This window comes from Gopherus evgoodei, chromosome 5, assembly GCF_007399415.2.
Source record: "Gopherus evgoodei ecotype Sinaloan lineage chromosome 5, rGopEvg1_v1.p, whole genome shotgun sequence".
NCBI lineage: Eukaryota > Metazoa > Chordata > Testudines > Testudinidae > Gopherus > Gopherus evgoodei.
Genome location: NC_044326.1, coordinates 4,751,167 through 4,775,949, shown reverse-complemented (window position 1 = coordinate 4,775,949; position 24,783 = coordinate 4,751,167). Strand labels below are relative to the sequence as shown.

The 24,783-nt window shown below is 47.5% G+C and overlaps 1 protein-coding gene across 1 annotated transcript; it reads right to left on the bottom strand.

Annotated features, from left to right (window-relative positions):
• Nucleotides 1-1,278: 1,278 nt before the first annotated feature.
• On the bottom strand, nt 1,279-24,364 carry EMX1 (empty spiracles homeobox 1). Its single transcript, XM_030564084.1, has 3 exons — nt 23,958-24,364; nt 16,967-17,151; nt 1,279-1,906 (listed from the first exon to the last, which is right to left on the bottom strand). Exons 1-3 carry the CDS (start codon nt 24,310-24,312, stop codon nt 1,739-1,741), a joined length of 708 nt encoding a protein of 235 aa, XP_030419944.1. The 5' UTR covers nt 24,313-24,364; the 3' UTR covers nt 1,279-1,738.
• Between the last annotated feature and the right edge of the window lie 419 nt (nt 24,365-24,783).

Genomic DNA, 24,783 nt, shown 5'->3' with positions numbered 1-24,783 from the left:
GGGGAGCCCAGAAAGTGCAGCGGTCAGCAAACCAGAGGGATAGGGGCCTGAGGGCAGGTGCAGAAGCATGGGCAGAACCTCTGCAATCGTCCTGAGGTAGCAAACCCGGGAAGTCCCTCGAAGAGTTAGCTTCCTAACGGCAGAAGGGAATCACCCTTTTTTCTGCCTGCAAACCAACCCCAATTCCTCCCGCATGGTTGTTGTCTGCAAGGAATCACCCATTCTTGTCAGACTCTGGGCAGTTCACATCAACAATTTGCTGAGCTATGTCACTTTGTATTGGTTCTGCTTTCTGATTGGACAATTACATCTTTTTGAGACTGGGAGAATAACAAATAGCAAATGACAAAAGACCTCGATAGCAAACCTGGCCAAAATTTTTCGTTAAAAAAAATTGTTTATCGAAAAGTGAGGAGTCAGCCAAATTGAGACTGGGTCAAGGCAACTTGGTTTTGACCAAATTTTCGATGTTTCAACAATAATACTTGGAAATGAAAGGAAACAATCGTTTTGGTTTTAGCTTGGTAGTTGAAAACTAAAATGAAAAGAAAACAGCCATTTGAAATGAGCTAAATCTTTCCATTTTACCCCCAGAACTCTAAATCTGCCCCAGAAATTTTGGAATTAAATCTTTTCGTCTGGACTCTTTCAAGGAAAACATAAAATTGAATTTTTCACTCAGCTCTAATTTACCTCATGTCTAGAATGTCCAGAGTCATAATGAAAATTACTAAAAAATAACTTAGCATTTTAGAAGAAGTGTAAACCCCCCATGCTTCAGGGCATGATAGAACCACTATCCAGGGCTAATTAAAACTATCCCCACAGGCAGAGTATTCCACAACTGTGGAGTACTTACACCTTTCTCTGAAGCATCTGGTTCCGGCATTGTCAGGGACAGGCCACTTGACTGGACGGTCCTTGGGTCTGATTCCGCCTGGCAATTTCTTATATCCAGCCAGCATCCAGCACGAATAATAAGGACCCACAAATAGCATTAGTTTATCAACTTGGTCACAAATAACAGTGAATGAGGCATTTCCCTCTTCTCCCATGAATTATTTCATTCCCATTCAAATGAAACTTGGTTTTAAACTATGCTGGTGAAGGGTCTGAGGTTGAATGGGAAAAGTGGAGCTTTTGATTTGACCAGTGCCCACGAACCCCTGTGTCCTGTCCACCCCCAACACCCCCTGCCCCACTTCCTCTGCCAAGGTAATCAGATATGCACCAAGCCCATTTTGCTTTTATTACCATACAGTAACGCACACTACAGCTGTTAACTACCTACGACAGGGAACACACGCACAAAATAAAATAATAAATTAAAATAAAAATTGTGTAAAAAAAGAAAAGGATTGTGTACATTGAGTTTCTTGGTTGACATTTTTATTTGATCTTGTGGCTGACCGACAGCTTCAGGCTGCGAGGACGGGCAGGTCGGTTCAGTTCTCAGGAGCGCAGGATGGGGTTTCCTCTGTTCTCTGGGAGCTTTCATTTCCAAAGCGCCGCTGAAGGCTGCCCAGTGGGCAGAACTGAGTGCCGGGGGGAGGGGGGGGGACTGGTCCGTAGGCCTCTCGTTTGGCCCATGCACCGCGGAGGAAACCCAGCTGTTGGTGGCAGTTGCTTTGTCTTTGTGAAATCGCTCTAGTTTTTGTTTTTGCTTTGTTTGTCCCGTATTTTCCCCTCCTCCCCTTGTTCCTCTCATTGGTTTATTTGCCAGCAACCTGCCCCCTTTCTAGTCATTAGACGTGACATCAATGTCTTCCCCGTTGGACTGTTTGGTGGCAATCCGCCATCTATTGATGTGATGGGAACCTTTCTTCTTCTGGTCTGATTCGGGGCCTTCCTCTTCCAGCTTCTGCCTCTTGTATTTTGTCCTTCTGTTTTGGAACCACACTTTCACCTGGGCGAGACAGAAAGAGGAGGAGGGGAGTCACAGAGATGCTATGCTCTCTCTGGGCGTGTGTTTTGACTCTGAGCAAGCCACGCATTGAGAGGGGCCCTCTAGCTTTTCCTATGTGGGGGACCACTTTGTAAGAAAGAACCCAGCTCCTTTCCCAACTCCCCAACCCATCGCAGCCTGACTTGCCAGATAGCGCAGGACTTAGTCTTCTCTTGCACATTTTACGTCAAGTGTATTGACTGTAATATAGACGTACGCTATATGTATATGCTTTGAGCAGGGGGTTGGACTAGATGACCTCCTGAGGTGTCTTTCAACCCTGATATTCTGTGATTCTATGATATGTACTGTAGTGAGTGTAGTGATTGTAACATACAGGTATGGTAGTGTATTGCATGGCTGTGTAGCATAATGAATGTGTAGTGTAGTGCGGTGATTATGTTTGTGTGGTGCAGTGATTGATTGTAATGTAGCTATATTATAGGATAGTGTAGTGTAGCACAGCGATTGTAATCTGTATATATTATAATGTAGTGACTGTAATGTATGTGTAGTGAAGTGACTGATTGTAATGTAGATGTATTGTATGTCGTGTAATAATTGTAATGTATTTTTATGTTGATGTAGCAAGCTAATCAAGGTCAACCCTCTGTCCCACACCGGGAGTTTACCTTGACTAGCTACATCTATATAAAAACTACAACGCCTTGTCTCCGCTAGGATTTGACACGGAGATAGCCATCGGGATGCAAAAACCACACCTTTTGTGCAGTGCAGCCGTAGCCTACAGCTTATCCAGTGCTGATCCCTAGGTGAAACTACAAACATTTGTAGCCTGACAAACATCTGGAGAATGAAAAGGCCAGTGTGGACAAACATGTTAACTACCTTGAGATAACTGGCAATGAATTACAGGAGGTTAAAAACACAGGGGGCTGGGCTACACTAGGAGCTTCCATCAGCTGCAGGGCTCGGGGGGGGGTGAAAAATCCACCCCTCTAAGTGACGTAGTTAACCCAACCTAACCCCCAATATAGACAGCACTAGGTCACCAGAAGAATTTTTCCATCAACCTAGCTACCACCTCAGGTATAGGGATTACCTGCGTCAACGGGAGAACCCCTCCTGTCAGAGTAGGTCATGTCTACACTGAAGCACTACAGCAATGGCGCTGTAGCGTTTCATGTGTAGACATACCCTCCATTTGTGGGCCACCAGGAAGGGCTGTGCTGCCTTCTGCTGGATCACAGACTGAGAGTCGCTGCTGTTTCATTTTCATTTCATTTGTGCAGTGCCCAGTGGGCACCCGGAGCAGACTGAGAAGGGATGAAATACCAGGAGAGAGAGATTGGTCCTGGCTTATTTCTGGCCATACCTGAAGCCTACCAGATCTCCATCCCTGCTCTTCAGACCCAAGCTGGCAGGTGAGTTTAGAAGCAGCTACCCTTTGCAGATGCTTATGTGAGCCTTCGGCAGCTCCCCTGTTGCTAGTTTCAGCTTCCACAGGTTCAAATAGAGACAGCAAGGAAAGCGATAAGAGGAACTGGGATGGCAACCCGGAGAAAGGTGCCCCCGTTTTGCTCAGCACAGAGCATCCCAAGAGGTGACAAAGGGACAAGCATTGCTCAGCAGCTGTACACTGCAAATTGTGTTGCTTGCGAACAAAACGTTTTAAAAAAATTGTTTTTGACGTGAAAGCAGCGTCTGTGAAAGGTGCGAAATTGAAAGCCAGGGAACGGCAAAGCCCCCTGTGCATCACCTCCAAACATATATGCTGATGGGATAAGCATCTCCACCCTGCTTCCTGCTGGAGGAACCATCTGTAGGAGGCAAGAGGAAAGTGCCTGCCAAATGTCCCTTTATAACCTGGCTTCTCTGCTGAGGAAGAATGTCCCTCTAACTAAAACCCTTCCATTGTGGTTCGCCAGACCTGAATTCTACTCTCAATTCTGCCATGGGCAAGTCATGTCAGTCGCTCCGTGCCTTAGTTTCCCCATGTGCACAATGGAGATGATGCTACTTCCCTATCAGGTGGAGGGTGGGGCGGGCATTTATCCGCTGTCCTGATTTTCACAGGAGCCGAGCACCCAGCCGCTCCCAGACCAGCTAGTCCTGGTGAAGCGCTCAGATTCTCCGGTGATGAGCTTCGCTAGCGATACCACCGCTTGTAACGTCAACTAAATAAAATGACAAATGCCGGCAGCCACCTAGGGCAGGATTCAGACCAGCAACTTAGAGGTGAAAGAGCCCCTGCAGCTGCATGACAGAGTTACCAGATGTATGGCTGTGACAGGAACGGCTCAGAGCTCATGCAATGGCACTGCTCAATTTCTCCCTTGTCTACGCCTTTCTGTGGTTCCTTCGGCTCTATATCTAGATTGATCTCTCGTGTGACTCTGCAGCAGTGCCTGGGAACCCCACCAAGCGTTCCAGGGACACGCTCTGCACAGCAGCTGCTAGAGAGAATAAAGTTTCGTTGTGTCATGTAGGCCCAAAGGGGTGCAGGGGCAGCATTACACTCGCTGGGGCCAAAGGTAGAAAGCTAAAGTTCCACTGCATGGGGCTGAAGCCTGAGGCCCTGAGCCCTGCCACTGGAGGCTGAAGCTGAAGCCTGAGCCATGTAGTTTCAAGGGGGCACCTGTGGCGTGGGGCCCTGGGCAATTGCCCTGCTTGCTAACCCCCTAATGCTGGCCTTGGCTTTTATACACAGAAAACCCGTTGTTGTGGCACGGGTGGGCCGTGGAGTTTTTATAGAATGTTGCAGGGGCCTCAGAAAGAGAAAGGTTGAGACCCCTTGGCCTAGAATCCAGCAGGGCAGCTGGTACAAAGAGCATGGCGGGTACAGTGGCTTGGAATAAACGTGCACCGCACATCACAAGCCACCCCTCAACACGCATTCAATTAACAGTCAAATGCTTAGGTCTAAGCTCTAGTCCCAGCGAAGTCAATGGCAAAACTCCATTGATTTCCACTGGACCTGAGTGTGGCCCGTATAGGCGGAGAGGAGGGATGATCCCGTGGCTCTGCCTGGGAAATGGGAGACCTGACTAATTTCCTACTCTGCCACAGACTGGAGCACATAGTCTCTCTGGCCCAGACTCTCGAAGGCATTTAGGCACCTAACTCCCATTGAATAAATGAAGTTAGGAGCCTAAATATCTTTGTGGGCCTGGTCCTCCCTAAAATGGGGATCATCTCACAACGCATGTTGTGAGGATAAATAAGCTCCTGACCCAGCTCCATGCTACACAGAGCTAATTCCCTCCCATTTGCTTTCACATTTCAAGGGCTGATTAAGATATAGCTATAAAATCTGTGTCCCGGCCGCACTGCAGCGCCCAAGCCCCCTTGTCAAGCTAACCATGTGTGCCTCAGTTTCCTGATCCGTGCAGTGGGGATAATAGCAACGCTCTACATCACCGGGATGTTGGGAAGATAAGCGCATCAAAGACTGAGGTGCTCAGATACTATGGTGATGAGGCAATGTGAGTACCTACATCTTCTACATTGATGCAGAGTTTATCGGAAGCTGTCTGAGGAGGGTCTGTGGGTGGATGTGACTGGAAGAAGGTGAGGGGGTGGCTCTACACGGGAACTGGACCAGGGAGTGTGCTGCGGAGATGAGATGCCTGTAGCGCTGAGATGTGTGGGAACGCATTTGGGCAGCCTGATGTCCGGGGGTGGGGATGAGGTGTGAGTTTAAGTTGGTGGGAATGTTGCCTTAACTGGTGACTTCCTGGATTTTTAGTGAAATAATTTAGCAACTGTCATTGCCAATTAAAGGCTTTTGTGGGGGACTTTTCTGCTTTTCTTGGGCAGGGGTGGGAGAGAGACATTTAGCGGTGCTGCTTATCAGAAGTTGAGAGAGACAGAGGGAGAAAACTGGGCAGGCCGGGCAGGCAGAGTGGCACACAAAGACAGGTAAGAAGAGGGAGGCTGGTTAACTCAGGGCAAACGGCCACGTTTCACAAGGGTGCTTAAAACGCGCTTCCATTCCAGAATGTGACTCTGGGGAAATTGTGCCTACATCTAATTTGCTCCGTCTATAAACGCAAAGATGAGCTTTTTTAACGGCCGAGCCATGCACTTGCCCTGGGAATCAGTCAGGGTCCTTCTGGCTCACACACATCACAAGCAGTTATCTTAAAAGTAAGGTGTGTCTCCTTTTTTCCGAACCCTCGTTATCCAAATCCCTTCTTTGTCCCCCATATCCCAAGCTGGGAGACAAGGAAGAGATCGGATAATGTGGTGGTTCAGACGCCAGAGCAAAGACCCCTGGCCAGGACTGTGAGGAGGAGGGGGAGACGGAGCCCCCAGCCATGAGGAAGGCCGCCTCACTGCAGAATGGCAGAATGGCTCCTGCCCTCTTGATTATCCAAACTCCCAAATAGCCACATAAAACCTTGTCATTTTCAGATATTGAGTGAGATATTTGCTTCCTCATTAGGCACTATTTAATCTTCATCTTATTTATGTCCCTCATTGCTGGAGTATCTGAGCACTTCCCAAATTTTAAAGTAGTCATCTTTACAAGAGGTAGGAAAGTGTCATTTTACACACGGGGAACCAAGACACAGAGAGGCTAAGTGACTTGCCCAAGGTCACATAGGAATTCAGTAGCAGAGCAAGCACTAGAATGTCGCTCTGCTATCAATTTTTCCACAAGACTGCTCCTCCTTTTCACCAAGGTGTATGTCTGCATGCCACTCCCTGCTCTCTGGAGAGTCATGCATAACTGCCTTTACCTACTGCATAAAGAGTATGAAGAGATGGAAAAAATGATCAAGGAATAAAATTTCGAGTGTCAGGATTTTCCAGCATTAACCTGTGTTACGGGGAGAGGTCTGAGAAGCTGCAAAGCAAACGGGTGAGTAACCGGCCTCAGAACAGAACTGCTGGCAGCACAAAGCATGTACCCAGCCTGAGTTCCTAGTGTGATCTCATCAGAGCGCATGTGCCTAGACTGAGTCAACAGCTGGCTGAAGGGCCTCTGGGAAATAAACAACAGCCAGAGTTCTGCTTTGATGGTGATTCAGTCGATGGCCTTATTCCCTCCCAGTATTACTGAGTCTAGGCGCCAGCAAGACACTAGGGGGCACTGTGCTGCTTCAATGTCTTGACCACCCCTGGCTGTTGAGATACCTATGGCTCATTTCCACAGGAGCAATGGATGGGCCTGGCTGGACTCCCATTCGGGCATTTACATTCTGCTTCTCTACTGCTCCATTGATTGGACACAATATTATCTACTTTCTGTCTTGAAGTACTATGCACCATGGATGGACAACGGCCACTGTCCACAACACAGCTGGCTGCATTTCTGTTGTGGGCAAAATAATCCCTGTATATACTTTATGCAGTGATTTAGAATCTTTCACCTTGAAATATAAGAACTGGTTATTTTATTAATACAGATGTTGTGCAAGACTAGTGGATCTCAGGGAAATCAAAGCACATGGAATCAGCTCATTTGCTTTCTTAGCTTTAAGGTATGTTTAAAACAATCCTTATAGTTGTCTTTCATTCAACAGCTCCAAAGCACTTTACAAACTTTACAAACTTCAGACCAACCTCAGAGGATCTTGGGAAGTATCATTATTCCCAATGTATAGATGGGGAAACTGAGGCACAGAGCTATTAAATCAATAGCTAAGGTCATGCACAAATCAGAGCAAGGTATGGAACCCATCCTGACAGCCAGAGTGCTCTAAGCACTAAGACCCCTTCTTTCTGAACTGTACGCCGCTTGGAGGAATCCATTTCAATATTGCAGGTGCCTAGGACGTGAAAGCCACGTTGCAAAGGTAAACCACCCTCCCTCACACCATAGGAATTCCCAGGCTGGATCAGACCTGTGATCTATCTAGCCCAGATCCTGTCTGACAGTAGTTGCAAGCCAGATGCTGCTGAAAAAGTGCAAGAACCCCACATAGGGTGACCAGGGAGCAACTGTGAAAAAACAGGACAGGGGATGGGGGGTAATAGGCGCCTATATGAGAAAAAGTCCCAAAAAACAGGACTGTTCCTTTAAAAATGAGACATCTGGTCACCCTAACCCCACAGTAGGCAGAGGTAGGAGAATCTGCTCCCCAATCCCTAATAGAAATTGGCTTAAATGAAGTTGTTATCCCTTCCAAAACTCTTTTAGCATTAGCTATGATAATGCTAGATATTCTCATCTACATAAATGTCTGTCCAGTTCCTCTGAATCGTACTAAATTCTTGGCCTCAGTGACATGCTGAGGCAGTGAGTTCCACAGTCTAATCACACCCTGAGTGGAAATAGTATTTCTTTTTACCATTTTGCAATTTGCTGCCTTTCAGTTGCATTGACCATCCCTCTTGTTGTGTTATGAATCAGGGAGAACAGATGCTCCCAAGCTACTTTCTCTGTCCCTTTCATTGTTTTATAAACTTTTTATCTTCTGCCCTATATACACACTCAAAGTTTTGGACATTATCCTCATCTTGGGAATTACTCTAGGTTAAACGCTTCCTTGAATTTTCTTCCCAGCTGTGTTAATGCAGCACCAGCAATGCACAGGAAAGTAACTCTGCTTGAAATTTTACGCTAATGTAACCAGGTTACCTGAAGTTAAAATGCCACAGAAAGAGTAGGCAAATCCAAACTCCGGGATACTTCAACCTGAACTAGTTACTCTGTCTCCCTTTAGTGGCTGGTTCTTATACAGAATAAAAGCCTCACACAGGGAGCTGTTAGTGGAGACACTTCTTTTGCTCAAGTGGACGAGACCCATACTTCTAATGCTGAAGCTCCTGGCTTCAAACCCTGCTGACATCCCAGGAGATTTGTTATACAATGATAATCAATTGCTATGCTATGGAGGACTCTAGGGTTGCTGAACAAAGTTCTGTAGTGAATGGACCGTAATCCACTATCATCACGGCTATGTATGCATTTTAGTCTTCGTATTGACCGTACATGAGCCAGCCATCAGAGCTATTCAGTTTCTTTCTACAATGAAACATTGTCCATAGAAGTGTATTAATTAACCCTTGTTTCTCCCCATTCCAGGCATAGGAATAAGATTCCTTGTCAGCCGTTCTCAACCTGTCTCATTCCGCTCTGCGTTGTTATGGCAGGGAGTGGGTGGGCGGGTGGTGCCTTTGTATTTGGAGGGGGCCTGTGTGAAGCATGCAGGAGTAGCTGAGCAAGGAATAAATAGCACATGGAAACACTGGTTTAACAGCATTTCTGCCCTGTTACTCAGCACAGCACTTGATTCTTTCTGGGTTCTTTCCATGAGCTCGATCACAGTGGTCCCCTGTGGCCTTAGAATCTCTGAAGTGCTCTGCACTGCAAACTCGCACCATTCACTACTGCACTGTATCCTTAGAGTTCAGGGCCTGCCGTGTCCTTCAGGGCAGAGATGAGATAGGACCAAGGTATAATCAGTATGAAGGAGATTCATTATGGAGGCTGCAGGACATAGTGGTTCTCTGGGGCTTGCTAGCTGCCAGGCTGGATAACCCAGCTTGTGCTGTCTGTTGACACCACATAGGGTCACTCTTCAGTCCTGGCAGGGACTAAACTGTCCTGGAGTGACCAGAGTCCAATTGCTTTCTGAATACACTACAAGGCACAGGTCACCATTGGCCGAAGCAGCTGAGCTCATGAAATCAGTATCTCCATTTTGTAAACTCCTCACTCCTAATAGCTCTGGAGTTTGTCTTTTCAAAACCACAGCGAAATTCAAATACAAGAATTTATGTTCAACGGACCATAAAGGTTACAAATATAAACGTGCAAAAGCCAGGGAATGAAAGAGTTAAGCAGTGATTATGGTCAGAAAAGTGACTGTGTAACCATGACACCTTCGTACTCAACAGACATGGCCCCATCCGAATCCTTTTTGCCCTGCAGGGGCCAACACAGCTAAAAGACTGGCACTGGATTCTGTTCCGGTTCACGCATACTTAACCAAATTGTTAACCAGATTCCAGTCACAGATCTTGATTGTTTGTGTCAAGGCAGAATTCGGAAAGAACACAGCTTGTCTTTCTGATGCCCAGGCAGGGCTGGCAGTTAGAAGAAAACATCTTTGGGATTGTTGTTGGAGCAAACTGGATCAGGAGCCACTAAATGAATAAAACCCCATGGTGTCTGTTCTACAGTCACTTTATAGCCCACGAAAGCTTATGCCCAAATCAATGTGTTAGTCTCTAAGATGCCACAAGGATGCCTCGTTGTTTTTGCTGATACAGACTAACACGGCTGCCCTCTGGTGCCTGTCACTTTCCAGAGTCTAATGGCACTTTAAGAGGGAAATTCTGTGTAAATCCATCAGAATCAGTGGAGATATTCCAGATTTATACCACTGTAACCGAGAGCAGAATCTAGTCCCACATTTAGCCTCGGAATGTTGCCTCCATCCCAGGGAATGTGTTTATATCCCTGTTATTCTGTCTAAATGTGCACTTTAATACAGTAATGGTAAGTGTCGTAGATACAGGATTAGCAAACTAACATTCCTTTGAGGTGCTGAACTCTTTCCTTCCTTAACTTTTGTGCGTTTATTTTCATACCTAGACTAGATGAGATGACCCTTGTGGTCCCTTCTAACCCCATGATTCTGATTTCTGTTACCTTCACCATCACTGAACAGCATCCCAGGGCTTGGCTTGGCTTGGCTTGGGGGGAGGGATAGCTCAGTGGTTTGAGCAATGGCCTGATAAATTCAGGGTTGTAAGCTCAATCCTTGAGGGGGCCACCTAAGGATCTGGGATGAAAATCAGTATTTAGTCCTGCTAGTGAAAGCAGGGGGCTGGCCTCAATGACCTTTCAAGGTCACTTCCAGTTCTAGGAGATAGGTATATCTCCCATTATTATTGGTTAAGAGGCAATACAGTCACACTGGAACCCAAATAGCTTTGCTACAATAAAGCAAGGCCTTGATTGTTAGTGCTGTTATTGTTATCGACAGAATGCCATGTATGTTAATTCAAGGCACACCTCTCGCAGGTGCTAGACACAGGACAGATTGATTTTCCTCTCTGCCCTGCATGCCATTGGATCTACTGTCCATGCATCTCACGACTACTGTTAATGGGATGCTGCAGCGCCTAACATAATCCGCCCCTGCTGGCCGTGACCCATCTCTCTGGCCTAGGTGTCAGATAAAATCAGTAGCCACTGTGGAGCTGCCACCTGTGAAAAAGGGAGCTAGGCCAGACACAACACTGTTCATTCCCCACCCCGCAACCCCCCAGTCACAGCCAAAAGCAGTGGCAAGAAGAAATAACATAGGAGGCCTTTCCCCTTCAGATTGCACGGGACATTTTGTCTTCCAAGCCCAAATGTTCGACAGGAACCCACACAGCACTCTTTTCAGGGGGTGGGGAAGGTTATTCCCCCCAACATGTCATAGACAGGGAAACTGAGGCAGATGTGCTCTGACTTGCCTATGGTCACTGATTCAAGCTCAAGAGGGCATGGATCCCAGACCTGTGCTCAGGCCACTAGCACCTCTCCCTTCTATGGGAGTGTCTAGTCTTCCAAGGTAGGGCCCCACACTTCCCTATGGGAGTCTCGACTAACGGAATTTTGGTGGGGGAGGAATTTTCCCCATGGAACAACAAGCGGTTCTGCCTCCTAAATCACAGATCAGCAGGGCAAGGGGCATCCGCTCAGAGACCTCTGCCATTCTCACTGCCAGCATGACTCCTGCGTAGCGAGTGGCCATTCTACACTCACTGCACATATAGGACTTTAGCAGTATAAATTTACCCTCTTCCCCTGCCCGGTTTGCCAGTTTGGTCAGGTAGGTGAACCTCCAGCTATGCTTTCCTGGACTGCCAACTGGGGTGGGCTGGCTTTTTCCACTGGGGGTGGATGACAGAAGGAAACCAACAAAGCATCTCAACTGAACCCGAGTTTTTTCTGGGGGTAACTGGGGCCTTTGAATGAGGGTTCTGAATTTTGGGATAATAAATGTTAGGCCCAGCCTTGCTCTCAGGTCAATGGCGAAGCTCCCTCTGATTTCACCAGGAGCACCACTGAGCCTTCGCCTGGTGATGGAGTGTTTTGAAACAGAACCACCTAGCCATGGTCTTCCTCCTGCTTTGCAGCTGGAGTTTACAGGAGCCACCTCCAAGACCTGCCTCTGGAGGAACAGGTTGGTTTTCATTTGCCAAAAAGCTTCACAAAAAGTCAAGCAGCATTTTGTCAATTTCCGTTGGCAAAATTATTCCAACACCACACACACACAAACACACACTCGACAGCCAGCACAACCCCTCCATCCACACCTCTAACACAGAGCCACAGCCCCTCCTAAACAAACCAACACACACAGCATACAGACTACACATGCATCCTGGCATCAGCACGTCACAATGAACCCACAACCCTCCAACACAAATCGACACACTCACTCCATGCGCAAACGACGCGCGCATTCCAGTTCAGCACGTCGCACCAAACCCTCCGATACCAATCGACACACACACAGCACACAAGCTACGCACACTGCCCCACATCAGCACTTCACATCAGCTCCTCCGACACAAATCAACACACACACACAGCACACAAACTACACCTGCATCCCAACATCAGTGCGGCACAACAAACCCACAACCCCTCTGAAACAAACTGACACACACAAATTACACCTGCATCCCGCATCAGCATGTCACACCAAGCCCCAAGCCTTCTGACACAAATTGACACATAGAATCATAGAAACGTAGGGCTAAAGTCAGACCAAGTATACATCGCAGTACACAGGCGACGCCCCCGTCCCCCGGCATCAGCACTGGAGTTGTGCGTGTGTGTGTCTTTGAGGGCTGGTTAGGCAATTTGCACTTCTCTCATCTGAAATTAAAAATGTCTGTGTGATTGTGTGTGTGATTGTGCATGAATGGGATGAGAGAAGGTGCATGTATTATATAAGAAGGATCCTATCACGTATGCTAGACCTAGGATCAATGTATTGTCCTGTCTGCCCCACGTGCTATGGATCTATTCTCCACAGGCTGGACACAGACTACGCACAGCATCAACACATCACACCAAACCCCTCTTTCTCAAAACCACGCATAAAGAGAACACAAACTACACAGACATGCCAGCATTATCAGCATAGCACCCACAACCCCCCACTCTCCAACCAAATCAACATACAGCATACAAACTACACACACCACACCCCCACAGCAGCACAGCATACACAACCCCACCACTCCTCCTAATCAAATCAACACACGGCACACAAACTATACACTCCAACAGCAGCACAGCACCCACAATCCCACCACCCCTCCTAACTAAATCAACACACAGCACACAAACTACACACACCACACCCCCACAGCAGCACAGCACACACAACCCCACCACCCCTCCTAATCAAATCAACACACAGCACACAAACTACACCCCCCACCCCAACAGCAGCACAACAGCCACAAACCCACCACCTCTCCTGTTAGTGGGTATGGTCTGGGCTGGATCCCCTGTGGGCACACCCCAGACTGACCCTCACTAGTAGGTGTGTTATAGCCCTGTTGAATCTATTTTAGCCCCCTCTCTGGTGCCTGTGCCCCAGCCTCAGTCTCTGTTAACTCCATAGGACAGGAGATTAGTGACCCTTCCATACACCTCATATCCTACATCTAAAGGCAATTCCTGGGCAATACCCCGCTCTTTCCTGGGCTGGGACCCAAAGGGATGGACAGGTGTGGATGGGTCTCTTCAGACCCCTCTCCACCTTCTTTCTGGGCTGCTCCAGATGTTGCTCTCTGGTCCCAGTTGTGCCTCGCTCCGGCTGTGACACCACAGCTGCCTATTCTCAGGAGCGGAGGCAGGTGCTTCCAAGCATCCCAGAAAGTCTTAGCTGAGACTGGGACGAAGTGCAGAAATCAAGTGCCAGAAGAAGAACTGCTCAGAGACGGAGCAAGGTCCTGCCTTGAGTGCCACACTTCTGCCGACGAGAGTAGGCCCGGGAGTCGAGCTACTGAATTTGGGGGACATTTAGGCAATTTGCACTTCTCTCATCTAAAATAAAAAATATGTACGGGCATGTTTATATGTGAGTCTCTGTGTGTGCGTAGTAGGAGAGAAGGTGCCTATGTTAGGTAAGAATGGTGTTTGTGTGAGAATCTTATCTATGCGATGGTGCATGTGTCATGCATGACACGCCATGTGTGTCTTATATATGATGCAGTGTATGCCTTATACTGGCAGTGTGTGTGTGTCTGAGATGTGAGGTGTGTGCATGTATATTTTACACATCATATACCCACACTGTAGTAATATATGTGGTGATTATAAATGTGTGTTACAATCTGAGCTACACTTTTTAATTCCTCTTTTCAGAAGTGTGGATGGGATAGACTGATTCCAGCAATTGGTCAGGGTCTCTGTCAGTACTTTGATGCCCATTTGTACAGTAATACATATGTTTCAGGTACAGCATTTGTGTCTTTCTCATGGAAAATTGGTTCTTCCCCGCTGCACACACTTTACATGATCTAACATAAATTTTAAAAAGCTACAAAGCTAATGAAAAAATAAATTAATAACACTACACATCTGGGCTGAAATCAAAAAGTTCCCTTTGGAAATAGCTCTGCTGCTGCATTTATGAGCTGAATTACTTTGGTGATCGTTCAGGACCAGGTCTGATCCTCCTCCTCCTGTTTAGCATCTTATTCCTAATGATTTCTGTGGGACGCTTTGTGGAGTGAGATGATACTGAAATGCTATTCAAGGCTCAGAATCTGGCCTTAGGTTATTGGCGATTCCAAAGAGAAGTCTCTCAGTGCAAACTGCTGACCTGTGTTCACTGAGTGACTGCAGATGATAAATAACCCTGTACTAGAAAGCTACAAAAATGCATCCACGGGATTTCCAGAACTATAAATATACAATATTTATAAATATACAATAAAACGTGAGATTCTGCTCTCTTTCTGTCTACACACATGCACATCCACCCAGATTTAGAGATACACGTCTTTCAATTTTCTGAACAAATCACAATTAGGCTTGGGGCAACAAAGCACAATCCCAAGGACTCCTTGACCCCCTGGGGCAATATTTGACGGCTGTTGCCTTCAAAACTAATTGGCATTTGTTTCATTAACATTTTGGGGTTTTTCTGAGAGCTAGCTTTATACGTGAGGCATGACAGAAGAAGCAAAGAAGAACACAGGACCGAAGAGCATGGGTGATGACAAACGGCATCCCAGTGATTTAAAATGATCCCCTGGGGTTCAAAAAATTCCAAATGGGGATATGCAGAACCAAAGCAGTGAGGAAACTGGATCTGGATCCAAGTCTGAATTCAGCCTTATCTATCTATCCATCCATCTATCTATCTATCCATTGATCCAGTTTTTCCAAAGGTTTAAAGCTGTTTCTGAAATTATGCCTGATAAACCAAACTCAGAAACTTTTTTAATCCTGGGGCAATTTTTTGCTGCTGATTTCTTCCAAGAACCTGTGTGCGCGTGTGTGCATGTGTGTGTGTGTATACATATGTGTACATTTAGTTATATATTTATACTGTATAATATATACTCACACAGAATTTAGCAAAATTCAAAAACAGATTGGCCACTGGTGTGGATAATGAGAACATCCACGGCCACATTAGATTGGATAACAACATCGAAGGACTATAAACCTTCCTAATTCAGGGAATAAGACAACCACTGACTGAGAGGACTAAGAAGAAACTTTCCCAATGTGCAGCTTATTCCATACTTGTCCACTGTGGGGAATTTAGCACCTTCCTCTGAAGAAGCTGAAGTTGTTGGACACAGCATACTGAACTAGATAGACCTCTGGTCTGATCCAGTCTGGGTATATTCCTTCGCTCCTTCACCTCTGCATCTTTTCCCTCTGTGGTATATTTTTTACACCCACATTCCTATCTATAATATTCCTGGATTTCAGTTTTTCTTAACACTGTAAGGAAAGATGCCCTTGTAAAATCTTGTCCAAGATGGGGGAAAGTTTAGTTAAAATGAATCTCCATTCTTTTTTAATTTACAGCAACTCCTGGCTCTGATTTCTTATCTGGCTCGACTTATACAAATTGTAAAGTTTGTTTATATTGACAAACAAGTGCAATAAGGTTCCTTTTTTTGCAGTGTTACATGCAATGGAATAATGCTACAGGTCATGGATTTTTATAGCAATGAATGTTGTAATGATTGTTATTAGCAGGAATAGTTATCCCATAATTATGTATAAGTTAAAAATTAATCCACAGAGTATCGTTCCATTAGCCCAGGTCTTTGGGGGAAATGATCTTACAAACATTTGTACTGCTGGGTCTCAAGCCCTTGATATAGTGAATAATAATAATTATAGTAAGCTGGTTGAGCAAAGTAGGGGAAAGTCTTTTATCACCTACAGATACCAGGGAGTCAGCCTGGGAGTTAAGCTAGTCAGATTTGTTGCCTTTCTGCTTGTATAGTGTAATAAGATTGCGTCTTTGAAGTCCTGAGGAATTTCCTCCCCTTCCCAGATATCCTTATTCCTTACTCATTTCTTGCAGATAGTTGACAGTTTTTGATTCAACAGATACAAGGGAGAGCCAGACCATAATAATAGTAACCTACTTTGCTAAAGGAAAATGATTCTGTGCTTCGTCACTATCAGTCCCTTGGCCTGGAAGTACAATTTGCGCCAACAGGTGCTATTCCTTGCAGTACCTTGTCTGAGTATCCACCCACCCTAACTTCTGTGTCCGCGCAGCTTGGGGGGGCAGAGGAAAGCTGTTTGCTCAGCAAAATGGGAGCAGCTTCAGGGAACTGGCTGCACAGCTGTGCTGAGACCCGGGATGCCTGCTACATCACCTGGGGCCTGATGCCCTCCCATTTCACCCCAGTTACAGATGTTTTAGGGGCCCCTTTGAGTTCAGGCCCTGGTACATTGCCCCCGCAATGAAACATGTGGCATGCTACTGCACCCCCACAGACAAGCAAAGGTGACCTATCAATTTCTGCATGGCACACACCACCACAATGAAAGGAGGAAGAGAGGCTCGGGAGGGAGGATGGCTGGATCCCTCCCCCTGTACTTACCTGGGTCTCGGAGAGGCTGAGGCTGCTGGCCAGCTGTTTGCGCTCGGCGCCCACCACGTAGTGGTTCTTCTCGAAGGCCCTCTCGAGCCGCAGGAGCTGGGATGGGGAGAAGGCCGTGCGGATGCGCTTGGGCTTCCTGGCAAATGGCCCATGCAGTAGCAAACCCTCCTGGGACACCTCGCTCCCTGCAGACAAAGCACCAAGAATCAGAGATGTGCCAGGCCAGGGCTCACACCCCATGGCACCCGCCCACTTCTTAGTCTGCCCAGCCCTCTCCTTGCCCCACGTCTCGCTGGGGAAATGTGTGAGTGTGTCCTGGGGGTGACTCGCCCCTTTCTTTGCAGGCTGTTCCTTTTCCTCTTCCCTTCCCCCTACTCTGATCTTCATGCGTGGCAATGAAAGTCCCTTGGGGAGCCTCAGGATTGGGGAGCCCTAGGGAACAGAAAGAAAGAAAGAAGAGGACAGGAAGGAAGGAAGAAAATGAAGAAAGAATAAGGCGAAAGCACAAGAAAGCAAGTGAAGAGTCCGACGAAGTGGGTATTCACCCCGGAAAGCTCATGCTCCAAAACGTCTGTTAGTCTACAAGTTGCCACAGGAGTCTTTGCTGTTTTACAGATCCAGATTAACAGGGCTCCCCTTCTGATACGAGTGAAGAATGAATCAGAAGCAAGAAAGCGGAAAGCGCACACACGAGGGATGTGAAGGAAGACGTGGCGGTGGGTGATTTCTATGAGTTTGCGGTGGAACGATCCGGCCTCCTGCTTCCCCCTTTCCAAAGGGGGACCCCGCCCCAGAACAGGGAGCCTGCCCCTGCCCCAGCCCCTAGCCCCCAGCCAGCCAGCCAGCTGCCCCGGCCAGCAAGCTGAGCTCCGCTCTGCTCCGCGCCGCGCCGAGCCGAGCCGGGGCCTGCCCTGTAATTAAAGCCCTGGCAGAGTAACAAGGCCGCGCTTATTGGTGCCCATAAATCACTGGGAGGCTCCCTTTGAAACGGGCCTTATCTCTGCCCCCATCCAGTGCGGGGTCAGGCCGCGGGAAGAGCGAGGTGCTGCAGGTACCGCCGAGAGCCCCCTGACAAATGACCTGGCGGCGGCTGTCAGGACCCTGCACTTAGGCAATTGCAAAGCGCGCGGAGCTTTTAATTAACTGCTCGGCCCGGGACAGGGAAAGCCGGGGAGCCTGCAGCGCCTCGGGAACTGCCGAGCCTAGCGAGGATCCCAGGGGCCGCATTCACCGCCCGCACCTGTCCCGCTGCGGCCGGGGCCCTGCCTGGGAACAGGAGCCGCAAAAAGCAGCGTCCTGACATCCAGAGTCCCGGGAGTAACTCCCGGCTGCAGCGGGGTCGGGAACACAGGAGCGGCAGCCGGGAAAGCAACAGACAGACAGATAGATAGATAGATGGATAGATAGAGGGGGTGTATGGGGATAGGTGGATAGATAGGTGGGGTGTATGGGGATAGATAGATAGATAGATAGATAGATAGGGGGTGTATGGGGATAGATAGATAGATAGAGGGGGTGTATGGGGATAGATAGATAGATGGATAGATAGATGAGGTGTATGGGGATAGATAGATAGATAGGGGGTGTATGGGGATAGGTAGATAGATAGGTGGGGTGTATGAGGATAGATAGATAGATAGAGGGGGTGTATGGGGATAGATAGATAGATAGGGGGTGTATGGGGATAGGTAGATAGATAGGTGGGGTGTATGGGGATAGATGGATAGATAGATGAGGTGTATGGGGATAGATAGATAGATAGATGGATAGATAGATGAGGTGTATGGGGATAGATAGATAGATAGAGGGGGTGTATGGGGATAGATAGATAGATAGATAGATAGGGGGTGTATGGGGATAGGTAGATAGATAGGTGGGGTGTATGGGGATAGATAGATAGATGGATAGATAGATGAGGTGTATGGGGATAGATAGATAGATGGATAGATAGATGAGGTGTATGGGGATAGATAGATAGATAGATAGGGGGTGTATGGGGATAGGTAGATAGATAGGTGGGGTGTATGGGGATAGATAGATAGATAGATAGATGAGGTGTATGGGGATAGATAGATGGGGCGGATGGGGATAGATAGAAAGAAGTGGAAATCGATAAGTTAAGTATAGTAAATGGAAAGAAAGAGAAATAGATGCATAAGAGAAAGAAAGTTAGTTAGTGGCTAGAAGCGAAGCAGTGGCTCAGAGATCGCTGGTAAAAAGACAGAAGTGGCCGTAGGTACATTAGTTCGGGATGGGAAAGGCCGAGCACTTCCTACACAAATCTCCCTTTGTCCGAGTGACCCCGTCCCCCCATTATCACCGGCGCAGCACAGGAAAGTCGGGTGGGAATCGGGGAGACCCCCCACCCCTTTCCGGAGGAGAACCCCCTCTCCGGGCAAACCTGGCCGCCTGGAGAAGCGTCTGCTCCCGCTAGTGCTGGCCAGGCTGCCAGGGAAAACAGGAGGCTGGGTTAGGGCACGGGCCAGCGGGCAGCCTTTGGCCATTGCACACCGAGGCTGAACGCGACCCAGCCAGGTCTACACTGGAGCCCAGCGCGCCCGGACTTTACAGCTGGGGGCTCGTTTCTCCCCCATTCCCAGGCCCCGGGGGGTTTCCACCTCCTGTCTGCTCCCCGCTGAGCCTCCAGCCAAGTAACCGGGCAAGAAATCTCAGCCGCGGCCTCTGGGAGCGAAGTTGGTAACCATCGTCCCAGCGAAGCGTCTCCGCTGGGGAATCGCTGAGAACCGGGCTGCCCAGGCCCCAGCAGCGATCCGGGAACGGGCTACCAGCGAACCCGGCCGCATCCCCACCGGGCTGCAGCCCAGAGGGGAGGAGGACAGACTGGGCTGCGATCCTTTAGGGCCAGGAATCTTTCCCTCGGGCAGCTTTGTACAGCGCCGAGCGCCGGATCCATGACTCAGGGGGCTCTGGGCTCTAACACAAATTAATTGTTAATAAAGCTGCGAATACACGTCAGGTGGGGGGAATCCCACCCAAAGTAGTCTGTGGCGGGACACTTCCTCTCTGCAGCCGCTCTCCGCTGAAATGCCCTGGAGCAGGAGGAGGCAGGAGGCCCCCCGGTGCTAGCCATTCAGAAGGGATCTCCAAGCGCACGGCGGCCCTACGGTGACTTTTACACTTTCCCTTGTAGCCCACTACCCTGCTCCGCCTCCCCACGAAACAGCAGCATCGCCGAGCCTAGAATGGACAGAAGCGATTTGTTTTTGGGGGGAAGGGGTGTTTGCTTTGTATATTGGGCGGGGGGAGGCGGGTGCCACATGGGATCCGAGGATCTTTTTGCCTGTGTGGTTCCCGTCCCAGAAGCAGGACGGGCAGCGGCTGGGATGTCCGGCCGATCCCCTCCCGCGAGCAGGAAAAAGGGATTTTGCCCAAAGAGGGAACTTGCTCTGACCCCCTGGATTTTTTTTTTATCTGTCAGGCTAATCAGCGCTGCTGACACATAACAATTTCAGCAATCTCGCGAGCGGCAATTTATTGCTTAAGCAGGCATAGCCAGGAGCCAGGCGAGAGAATTTGCTGCTGAGGAGATAACCTAATCTTTTCCCTTCCCGCCCAGAACAAAGCCAGCCTTTGATGATCCCCTGCTCTCTTTTTACTTGGTTTAGTGTATGGAGTGAAAAGCCTAATGTGGATTTGCATTTATAACTCGGTAATGAGGACTGGGGAGAGGGAGTGGGTGGGGAGAAACACCCGAGTATCTCAGCAGCTTTGCAACCCCAGCCTGGGTCAAACTCCTTACCCAGGCTCTTGTTTTCTTTACCCCCCCCCCCAAATATAAAAAAGTCTCCTTTTGGAGATTAGGTGCAAGCGAAACCTTTCCCTTGGTTTTAGAGACTAGAAGGGAAATTTAGAGAATAGAAGAGAAATTGCACATATATATACACACACACACAACTGCTGGAGCTATCGTATAATCATTGCTAAGCAGAAATCTGCGGGAGTTTGTGGGTATGGAAGGACTAATCATTTCCAATATATTATGCATTTTAAGGAAATAATTCTCCGAGACATACACGCACGTGGGCACAGGGAATTATTTTTTGCATAGGATTCCAATTGGATACGATACACAAACGCACACCTAGCCACAGGCATACGCTTATTTACACGTGCCAATTACTTCTATTTTTCATATACTTCTAGTTGTACATCAGGTCTAAAAGTGACATATGTAGGTTAAATGTTTTGTTATAAATCGAAAGAAGTAACAGACTGCCATGTGAATACACATCACATCCAGGGTTCAATTGTATGGCAGCTGTGAGAAAGTAAATGCGTGCGTGTGTGTGTATACACAGAGAGAGATCGCCACCCATCACATGAAAGTATGTAAAATTATATAGAAAGAGATGAGTATATTTGCAAAATAGAATCTAATCTCTCTATACTGTGTGTAGCTATTGAGTGTATAAGATGAACTTTATAGGCTACAAGTATCAGAGGGTAGCCGTGTTAGTCTGGAGCTTTTATAGGCTACGTTATATCTGTCACATACCCTGGAGGGCAGCTATAGCTAGCTAATTATATATATCTATGCAAATATAATTATATGTAATTTTTCCACGAGCCTGGCCTCTAGACAGTGGGGCTGATCCTGGCTTTTACAATCAATGGCAAAACTCCCCCTGATTACTGAGTTCAAAGGCATCCGGGGTCGGATCCCTTTTTCGATCATTGTTTTTCTTTGCCCCCAGACCCGCTCAGATCTATTATTAAAAATACCCCAGCGCAGGGGGGCGAGGTTTCTCCCTTCCCAACGCGCCCTGGGAAATGCGAGAGCAGCTCCTACATTTCTTGCTCCAGGTTTTTTTTATTTCTTCTGGGAAACTAGAGTCACAATTATCCAGGGGCTGTGTCCAGCAGCGCCCAGCCAGCAGCGTCCGAACGCTGAGAACAGATGTCCCGGGAGAGAACAAGAAAACTTGAGCTGAGTTTAGGAACAAGGCTGCCGAAGCGACAGTTTTAACGCCGCAGACCTTTCCTGTGGATTTATTTCGTAACCTGCCTCTCTGCCGTGAGACTGGGCCACGAACAGCGCAGGGACAGGGAGGACGAGTTTAGTTTACGTGAAAACAAAAAAGAGCACGCAAAAAAAAAATAATAAAACCAAAATCAAAATCCAGAGAACTTGAAAACAACATCAAATAATTCTTTTAAAAGGAAACATTTGATTTACTACAGACCTGTGTTTTCTATCTACACACGCTCCTTAATTCGTTCATATTTGTTCCTTAAAATATAAATACGCTCGTATACTTTTCAGCATCTCAACTACCGCGTTCATATATTATAAATATCTCTATAAACGAAATCTTAGTAATCCAATGTTTGTATTTTCCCTTGAAACAGCGATGCATTGTTTTCAAGTCTCATGGTTCTTTATCTATACACACACAAATCGGCACATACACAGAGACAGGACAACACACATTCATGTTTGTAATTGTGTTGCATGCATATACTGCTTGTGTAGATTGCTGCACTGGAAATATATTAGTGTATTAACAGTCCTATGGAGAGAGAAAGAATACATATACTTATATCTGAGGATGCAATAGAAACGCAAGCTCACAAGAAGATAGATAGATAGATAGATAGATAGATAGATAGATAGATAGATAGATAGATAGATAGATAGATAGATAGATAGACAGACAGACAGACAGAAGGTGGATGAGATAATACATATTTTAATGGACCAACTACTGTTGATGGATTAGACAAACTTTCCAGCTACACGGAAATACATATGTATGCATTTGTGTAGACGTGCATATGTGTGCAAGCTGCTTCAGAAGATCTCTGTAGCTTGAAAGCTTGTCTCTGCCACCAACAGACGTTGGTCTTTTAAAAGACAAGTCTCAGAGCGGTAGCTGTGTTAATTTGTATCCACAAAAACAAGGAGAAGTTCGGTGGCACCTTAAAGACTAGCAGATTTATTTGGGCATAAGCTTTCCTGGTTAAAAAACCCACTTCTTCAGAGCATGGAGTGAAAATTACAGATGCAGGCATTATTATACTGACACAGGAAGAGAAGTGGAGAACCAGTGTTGACAAGGCCAATTCAGTCAGGGTGGATGTGGTCTACTCCCTATAATTGATGAGGAGATATCAATGTCAAGACAGGGAAAATTGCTTTTGTAGCGATTGCCTTTTACTCCATGCATCTGAAGAAGTGGGGGATTTACCCACAAAAGCTTATTCCCAAATAAATCTGTTAGTCAACCGGACTCTTCGTTGTTTCTTTAAAAGACATTACCTCACCCACGGTGGTTCTCTTATCTCTTGGAACCAAGAGGGCTACAACACTGGAAAGAGGATAGATAGATAGATAGATAGATAGATAGATAGATAGATAGATAGATAGATAGATAGGATGGCTGGGGATGGATAGATAGATAGATAGATAGATAGATAGATAGATAGATAGATAGATAGATAGATAGATAGATAGATAGATAGATAGATAGATAGAGGGGGTGGCTGGGGATAGATAGATAGATAGATAGATAGATAGATAGATAGATAGATAGATAGATAGATAGATAGATAGATAGATAGATAGATAGATGGGGTCGCTGGGGATAGATAGATAGATAGATAGATAGATAGATAGATAGATAGATAGATAGATAGATAGATAGATAGATAGATAGATAGATAGATAGATAGATGATAGATAGAATGCTGAATGCTGAATGCAAGAAGAAATCAACAGCAAGAAATTGTTCAACGCAGTAAAACTCTGCTCTTGCATTTCGTATGTGTGGGAATACGCCTGGATCTACACATGTCCAGCACACACCTGCATAGACCCCCTATTCCTTGCGACTCCCTGGCCCCTCGGTAAAGGAAGTGTCTGCCTGGTTTGCCCAGTAGGTTTGTCCACGCTTTTTGAAGGGGAAGGACATGGGCAGCGACAAGCCGGGGAAATCCCCTCCCTTCCCGAGGCTGGCGATTCCTGATTTACCTTGAAAGCGGTGCCCGAAGAACCTGTTCCTCAGCACCCAGGGGTAGAAGTTGAGGGGGTCTCTGTGCTGGGGGGCGAAGAAGGAGTGCGGGTGCTGGAGCTGGGAAGCGCCCAGCTGGTGCGGGTGGACGCTCAAGGAGGGGTGGCTCACGGCCTCTGGGAAGACCAGCTCCGGGCTGCTGTACAGGGACCTGCCGGCTGCCGCGCTGTGAAAGCCATTGACGAACGCCTCGGCCGTGGAAGGGTTGGGGTAGTTGAGGGCTGTAGGTCGGATGGGGTCCTCTGAAGCCAAGTGATTGTCCTTGGCCACCAGCGACTCGATGGTGAAGCACCGCTTAGCTGCTGGCTGGAACATGATTTGGTCTGGAGTGAGCTCTTTGGAGGGGGTTGTGCCTCTTCTGTGTGTGTGTGTGCAAAAGATCCCCCCCGAAACACACACACACACAACTCTGCCCCCCGCCCCCCCACCCCCCAGCCCGGAAGAAGTGCAAGCAGGTGAGCGTATCTTTCCCAGCGAGGTGAAAGAAGCCAGGGAGCTGCGATCCAGGCAAACTTGTCCCTTGCAGAGAGGAGAACAGAGTCCTGCAGGCAGGCTGGTTGCTTTGGAGGCGGGGGGGGGGGGGGGGGGCTCCCGCAAGACGCACACTCACACCTCGGTACACAAATCCGGGCTGGCTCGCAGGAGAGCAGTACAAATAAGACTGGTACCTGGCAAGGACCATCTGATTGGACAACTCACCTGCCCTAAGGTTGGGGAGGGCACATGGGGAGAGAGATCTCCTGAAAAAGCTGGACTGGAGCCTTTGCAGAAGAAGCAACGCAAACT